The sequence below is a fragment of the Rana temporaria genome, chromosome 8, assembly GCF_905171775.1.
Source record: "Rana temporaria chromosome 8, aRanTem1.1, whole genome shotgun sequence".
In the NCBI taxonomy this organism is placed as follows: Eukaryota; Metazoa; Chordata; class Amphibia; order Anura; family Ranidae; genus Rana; species Rana temporaria.
Window position 1 is genome coordinate 164283108 of NC_053496.1, and position 8090 is coordinate 164291197.

General features: G+C 43.4%; 1 protein-coding gene across 1 annotated transcript in view; it reads right to left on the reverse strand.

Annotated features, from left to right (window-relative positions):
• Positions 1–5297, reverse strand: part of LOC120909334 (pulmonary surfactant-associated protein D-like) — a 31896-nt gene extending 26599 nt beyond the window's left edge. Inside the window, exons 1-3 of the mRNA XM_040321088.1 lie at positions 5195–5297; positions 2379–2580; positions 1494–1592 (exon numbers count right to left, since the gene is read on the reverse strand). Coding sequence (XP_040177022.1) covers positions 1494–1592; positions 2379–2580; positions 5195–5200 — 307 coding nt within the window. The 5' untranslated portion in view covers positions 5201–5297. The remainder of the gene's footprint in view (positions 1–1493; positions 1593–2378; positions 2581–5194) is intronic.
• Between the last annotated feature and the right edge of the window lie 2793 nt (positions 5298–8090).

The window sequence follows — 8090 nt, forward strand, 5'->3', positions numbered from 1 at the left end:
ACTCACCATAGGATCGAAATCCGCGCCGAAATCCCATCGCGATGACGTGTCGCGCCGTCGCCGCGATGATGACGCGGCGGCGTGCGCGACGCGGTCATATAAGGAATTCCACGCATGCGTCGAATCATTACGACGCATGCGGGGGATCCATTCGGACGGATTGATCCGGTGAGTCTGTACAGACCAGCGGGTCAATCCGTTGGGATGGATTCAATCGGATAGATTTGAAAGCATGTCTTAAAATTTTTATCCGCTTGAAATCCATCCCGGGGGATAAAAATCCGCGGTAACAGATCCGCTGGATTGTACACACCAGGGGATCTATCCGCTGGAGCCGGATCAATTCCAGCGGATGGATCCTCTCGTGTGTACGGGGCCATAGAACAAATTTGTTTTTTCCATTTGCGCCAGTAACATCCGTCCCACATTATTCCAGAACCCACCTTTCTGTACATAGCACACTCCAGAACGCTGCACTCTGTACGTAACAATCCAGAACCCTGCATTCTGTATGTAACACACTCCAGAACCCTGCACTCTATATGTAACACACACCAGAACCTTGCACTCTGTACATCAGACATTCCAGAACCTTGCACTCTGTACATAACACTTTCCAGAACCCTGCACTCTGTAGGTAACACATTCCAGAACCATACACTCTGTACGTAACGTACTCCAAAACTCTGCACTCTGTACGTAACACTCTCCAGAACGCTGCACTCTGTACGTAACACACTCCAGAACCCTACACTCTGTACGTAACACACTCCAGACCCCTGGACTCTCTACGTAAAACATTCCAGAACCCTGAATTCTGTACATAATGCACTCCAGAACCCTGCACTCTGCAGGTAATGCACTCCAGAACCCTTCACTGTGCCTAGCACTCTCCTGCACTCTGTACATAGTGCACTACAAAACCCTGCACCCTGTGCATAACATTATCCAGAGCCCTGCATTTGTACATAGCACACTCCAGATCCCACCTTCCTGTACATACAGTAATGCACTCCAGAACCCTGCACTTTGTACCTAGCACTATCCTGAGCCGTGCACCCTGTGCATAACACACTTCATAACCCTGCACTCTGTATGTAGCACTCTCCTAAACCCTGTACTCTGTACTCATTAAGCCCCTTCCACTGTTACAAGTTTGGCCACACCCACATTTGCCGTTGTGCATGTATAGTGCTGCCAGTCGCTTCCTCCCTTAAGTGACTCTCATTCTGAAGTTCAAAAGTTGGGAGGTATGCAAATATCAGAATTATTTGATGGATGAATGTCAGTCTGGAGGCGTGGATGTTCCTAGGCAGACTGCATTTGCATGCAGACTGCACTAATTAATGTGCACATGTGATGTTGAGCCACAATGATTAAAATAACTGAAATCTAAGGATTGAAAGCGGTTTCTCCTGTTTTCCACCAATGAAAACTTCTATACCATGGATTTAATTTTTGAGTTGGCAGGAAATTTACAGTTCAGAGATTACCTGAAGCTCCTCTCTCTCCTCTTTCTCCCTTTGGTCCTGCTGGCCCCTGCTCTCCTCTTGGTCCAGTTTGTCCAGTTTTCCCCGGTGTTCCAGGCAGACCTAATTATGAAATACATGCAAAGAGCTAATGTGGACCTCCCATCAGATATCATTTTTCAAGTTAAGCAGGGGCATAACTACAGCTCATGGGGCCCCATGGCAACATTTTAATGAGGCCCACCTCAACGATCTAATACACAAAAAATACATTTTAATGAACACAAAGGCAATTTAATTAAAAAAAATAAGATAAAATAAAAGATGAGGTAGTGTCAACTAAATAGATGCTAAACATGTCAAGCCTAAAAACTGCATGCCTGTGAAAGGGCAAAAAAATTACCAAAATCAAATTTATTAATAGGTAACTCTTTAAATGCCTTCACAGCTCAGCAGTTTGGTTAACCATAAATGGAGGACATTATGCATTTTATGTCCCCAAAAGAATATAAAAGTGATTTGACAACTCTATAGAGGTCCAAATCAATTTTAGACAAAAGCGCAGAGTCTGCTGAGCAAAACTGATCCATTTCAGACTTTCAATTTATTAGACATGTCCAAAGAGGTCCAACTATGTTTTTTTTTTTTTTTAACTACAAACATGTATAGATTTTAAGGAAGACTGTGTCAAGATGACCAGAATCCCTGAGGACAATAAACCTACATTACTAAGACAGGCTCTTCCTGTACTTTTGACATCAGCTCTTCTTGATTGAATTTGTCACATACAGGGTCTTGTGTTGGTACTACTTCCAGGGGCATTTACTAGCCTCCAGAATCCACCTGCTGGATTGTGGTCTGGCTTGGGCTACAGGTCTTAAATTGTAATAAAATTGTGTCTATTTTTACCTGGTTCGCCCTTTTCCCCTTTCGATCCATTTATTCCATTCATGCCTGGTAGACCATCCCTCCCGGGAGCGCCACATGTGATGATTGAGTAGGCATTCTCATCAGGGTCTTGGCATATCTGTACACCTGGAGTAACTAAAGCCACATGGAGCAGAAGTAGACCAAGAACCTTGAAGATTGACATACTCCAAATGCAGCCGGTCTACAGGGGAGAAAAAAAAACATTTTGAGGTAATAATAATGGTATATAAGCGATTATACTGCTCTAGGACTACTCTAGGACATCTAAGACTACCCTAGGATATCTAGGGCTAAGCTAAGACATCTAACATGACTCTAGGACATCTAGGGCAGGCAATTGCTTCCCCCGAAGCTTAAATTCACATTCTGTTTGCTCCTCTGCCATACTGTTCACCCACCAGAGACAAACTGATGCTTTTGTTACAGTAGAGTATGGGTCTCATTATCTTACCTTTTATGGCACAATGCTAGGTGCCTGAATATCACCAGGCATGAGCACCATCTGTTAGGCCTCGTCGAGTTTTGGGATGAAGCCGCCGAGGAGCTCGGCGGGCCGCCTTCTCCTATAGAACAACGAGGACAACGAGAAAATAGAGAACATGTTCTCTATTTTCTCGTCGAGTTCCTCGGCGGCTTCATCGAGCCAAAACTGTACAGACGACAGAGTTTCTCGGCAGAATCCGGGTTTTGACCGAGTTTCTCGGTGAATTCTGCCGAGAAACTCTGTCGTGTGTACGAGGCCTTAGGGTTATATCTGTAACCTAGGGCTTATATCAAGGGCTTAAAGCTAAAGTTTCGGTATTGCAGATTTAATTTAGTTACATTGGTCCATCTACTGATCATTGAGAAGAATGTCCCTTACATTGGTGATCATTGGAATGAATGCCCCTTACATTAGTGATCATTGAGAAGAATATTACTTATATTGGTGATCAGTGTGAAGAATGTTCCTTACATTGGTTATCAGTGGGAAGAATGTTCCTTACATTGGTTATCAGACATGTGCACTCGTTTTCGCCTAAATGCATTTTCGTTCGAATTTCGGGTATTTTCGTTATCGTTTTAACAAACGAAAATTAACGCCCAGAATTCGAAATCCAAAAGATCCGTTTTCATTGCTACAACAGTTCGATATAGATGGGATATTCAACATGATGCTGACAATAGAAATCTTGGGTCTATCGAACCTGTGGTCAAATGTGCCTAACCTAACTCTATTAGTCCAAGATTATTCTACATTGAGAGACAGTGTTGAGGTCGACCATTCGACATGAACGACGAAGATTCGACGAAGCAGACAAAATCATACAAATGTTGAATCTGTTATTGAAGGCTTATGGTGTCTGTCGAAAGTTCTAAGAAGATTTGACAAGCAGCTAAACTGTACAACGCCGCAATCGTACATTTACGGTCAAATGCTCGGCTCATAGACTATAGAAGAATTTGAATGTTGGTTGACTAGTAATAATAATTTATAAATATAATTATTACTAGTGTCATACAACATTAGAATTCTACTATAGCTTGTTGGCGGAACATTCCACCGGAAATGTACGATTGTGGCGTCGTACATTTTAGCTGCTCCGTCGAATCTTCTTAGAACATTCGAAGGAAAACCATAAGCCTTCAATGACAGATTCAACCTTAATTAATTTGGATTTTCCGACGAATGCATTTTTTAACGAAACAAAAGAAATAAAAACAAATTTCGAGGGTAACTAAGTAAATTTGTTTTTCAGACGAAAACTAAATTCCGAAATGAAGTATTTCAGTGTGCACATGTGTAGTTATCAGTGGGAAGAATGCTCCTTACATTGGTGATCAGTGTAAAAAATTTACCTTACATTGGTGATCATTGGGAGGAATGCCCCTTACAATTGGGAAGAATTCCCAGTGGAAAGAATGTCCCTTACATTGGCGGTCAATGGAAAGAATGTTCCTTACATTGGTGGTCAGTGGGAAGAATGCTCTTTACATTGGTGGTCAGAATGGCACACTTACCAACAGCTAAAAAAGTTAATTGGCATTATACTGATGATTCTGCCAAATGGCATTGGACATTGTGGCAGTGGACCTGGAACTATAATGCAAAATCAGATGGAAGGTCAATCAGCCACAGCTCAAGAAAACCTCAGCAATCTCTGGAGGAACCCTGGTTGGGCATGGCTGCTCTATACAACTGCTATAATAACAGTTAGTATTTTGTATCACTAGAGGAATAGTCTTCCAGATTAAAGTTAATGGGGGGCCCCTTTATTGGTTTGGCTATGGGGCCTCACCACAAATATCTACAGATTTGGTCCTTGTATAAGCTTCAACCACATCAAATTGGAATGGGCAAAGTATATGTTGACTTTAAGCCAAATTCAAACTAACTAAACCATCTAAAGAATCAGTAAACTAAAAAAATGTGACCGTAAATGTAAACTCAATCACTAAAATATTATAATACATTTCTAAATTTTAATGTAATTTTAAAAGTAATTTTAAATTTTCTCAAATCAGCAGTTTTCCGTAAAATAACCCCTGATGATCCTGCCATGAAGGTCTTTTCTGAAACACTAATTGTTAAGGGTGACAGGATTCATTGCTCCTGCTTTGTAACCCCATCACACAGGCTTCCAACAGAGCATGATCTACTCTTGTCACCATCTGGAAACCATCCCATGTTGGAGTGCATGTTTAAATGGTTAGAAAGAGGTTTCAGGATTTATTCTGTGTTGCAGCTACAGCACGTAGAAATAGAATCATATAAATATAATTCAAATAGTACCTGATCGTGTAATTTTACTCACCGACATACGCAGTTAGAAATCTGAATCAGGTGTAGCACAACATCTCCAACATACCTCTATATATACACTGATAAGTTATTGGCTTACTTGCATAATCCAACTAAACAAAAGACTGTTAACAAACATGATGTAGAAACACAATCTACAAATATTTATCAGGAAATACTCTCTAGTGGATGACATTTCCTATAGAGTTATTGTGTCCCGGTAATGAGGAACACACCCTTTTTCAGGAATGTGTGTAAGAAAAACGAAAGTGAAAATTGTTCTGATCCTTACATGAAATGGATGGCATTAAAGGTCAAGTAAATCAGCAGAGGTAACTAGATACATCCCAAAATAGGTGGACGTACCAACGGGAGATACATTTTCAGTCCAGTAGCTAAACAGCTCTCGTCTAAAAAATAAATTCTCAACCCTACATCCCACCCCCTCTCCCTTACCTTGTAATGACCGATACACTCACCTTTTCCAGTTTTCTTGCCACTGCCAACTCTGGGGGACTGCAAAACCATTTTGACAGTCCCATACTCCCCCCCTTTGATGTCAGTCCTCTTCTGGATCATGACAGGTCCCGACCCCTGGACATCCAATAGGAAGTCTACATAATGAAGGCAGTTAAAAACCCAAGCAGAAAGCAAATAGAAGAGAAGACTTGGGGTTGTGGCAATGCATGACCATAGCTTAAGGTGAGTACAAATGAGCATTTAGATAGGGATTTTTTGTCCAGCAATCAGATGGGGGGGGGGGGCACCCTAAAAAGTATTCAAAATCTCAGTCTAAAATGTAAATGTTACTTATGGGAAACCTGGGCCTGGGACAATGTATAGAACTACCTTGATGAAATTACTTCAGAAGTCCCCTTTACATCAGAGGTCTCCCATCATGTTGGAGGTCCCGCCATCATGTCAGAGTCCCTTCTTCACACCAAAGGCCCCAATCACATCAGAGGCCCCCTCTACATGAGAGTCCCCCATCACATCAGCCCCCCATCCATGCGCCCCAATACATGCCTGATGAAGGGGTCATCTGCGGCTCTCAAATGTTGTACTCTTCTGTTTATGATATGATCGTTCTTCAATAAAGAATCATTTGGACTCAATTTAAGATAAATTTTGTGCTGCCAATTTTTTTCACTCCTCCTTTACATCAGTTCCTCCCAACCACATCAGAGTCCCATCAACACACAGTCCCCTATCACAGAGCCCCCAATCCCATCCAGAATAGAGCCTTTCAATCACACAGTCCGCTCTTCACATCAGAGCCTAAACATTTGACTCCAGTACAGTAAAAAAGGTTGGAGGGTGCAGGAGGCCCTGTATCAAAGTCATAAATTGCCATGGTCCTAGTGAGCTGACCTCCATCCCCATAGTGGCCAATGATGCTGTTTGTCCTGACACATGTTGTTTTAGTGCTGGCAGCTGGCCCACCTGCACCATGGCAACTCATGATGCTAAACCAGGGCAAACTGGGTTCTGTGCTAGCGGCAAACTGGGAAACCCAGGTGGCACCCTGATTGAGAAACACTGGTCTAAAGAAGGTACAATGACCATTTCATGAGAAACTGGCAAGACATACAGTGGTTAGTGAGAAAAATATTAATATGTACTGGGGAAAAGAAGTGGGTGATGAGATGAACACGGTTTGTTTTGAACATATGATCAGTGAAGCACTGGGGAGGAGTTACAAGCACCGATCTCCCTGTATACATTTCAATAAAGCTGCTGACAGACGCTTTTCCTCCTCTCCCTCCTGCGGCTTTCAGGTGATTGAAATCTATACAGGGAGATCGGTGATTGTAACTCCTCCCCAGCACCGCACCGATCACCCCTGACTGTCCAGGTATTGGATTAGGAGCATTGGAGCATTCGCTCTGAGTACAAGTACTCGGGCAAATGCTCGGTATCGGCACCGATACTGATACTAGTATTGGTATTGGAACAACCCCATTTTTGGCGATCACCCTCCGTTTTCCGGTCCCCTTTCATGCTCCTTGGTCCCCCGCGGTGCTCCAGTCCTAAACCATGCTTCTTGGTCCCCCTCTGTGCTCTGGTCCCCCTCTGTGCTCCGATTCCCCTCCATGCTCCTTAGTCCCCCTGTGTGCTCCGGTCCCCCTCCATGCTCCTCGGTCCCCCGCCATGCTCTGGTCCCCCCTCCGAGCACCTCGGTACCCCTCTGTGCTCCGGTCCCCCTCCATGCTCCTCAGTACCCTTCTGTATGCCGATATCGGCATCTGTGTCGGCGTAAGCCCGCCTAATTCAAATGTGGATAATGTGAGTGTGTTTTATGTATATTAACTGTGCCCCCGCGTATTTGACGTTTGTGAAAAAATCCCAGTGCGCATGCTCGAAATTCCGCCGCAAATCGTCATTGTTTCGACGTAAACGTAAATTCCGTCCAGCCCTATTCGCGAACGACTTACGCAAACTACATAAAATTTTCAAAACTCGACGCGGGAACGACGGCCATACTTAACATAGGATATGCCTCATATAGCAGGGGTAACTATATGCCGAAAAAAGCCTAGCGTAAACGACGTAAAAAAATGCGCCGGCCAGACGTACGTTTCTGAATTGGCGTATCTAGCTCATTTGCATATTCCTCGCATAAATATACGGAAGCGCCACCTAGCGACCAGCGTAAATATGCAGCCTAAGATACAACGGTGTAAGACACTTACGCCGGTCGGATCTTAGGGAAATCTATGCGTAACTGATTCTATGAATCAGGCACATAGATACGACCCCGCACACTCAGAGATATACAACGGCGTATCGGGAGATACGCCGTCGTATCTTCTCTCTACCCCATAGTGTATGTTGTTGCCCACTACTTACCCTTCTCCCCAACACATAATGACACTCAGCTTGCTTCTGAGTTCAGTCCAAACCTAAAT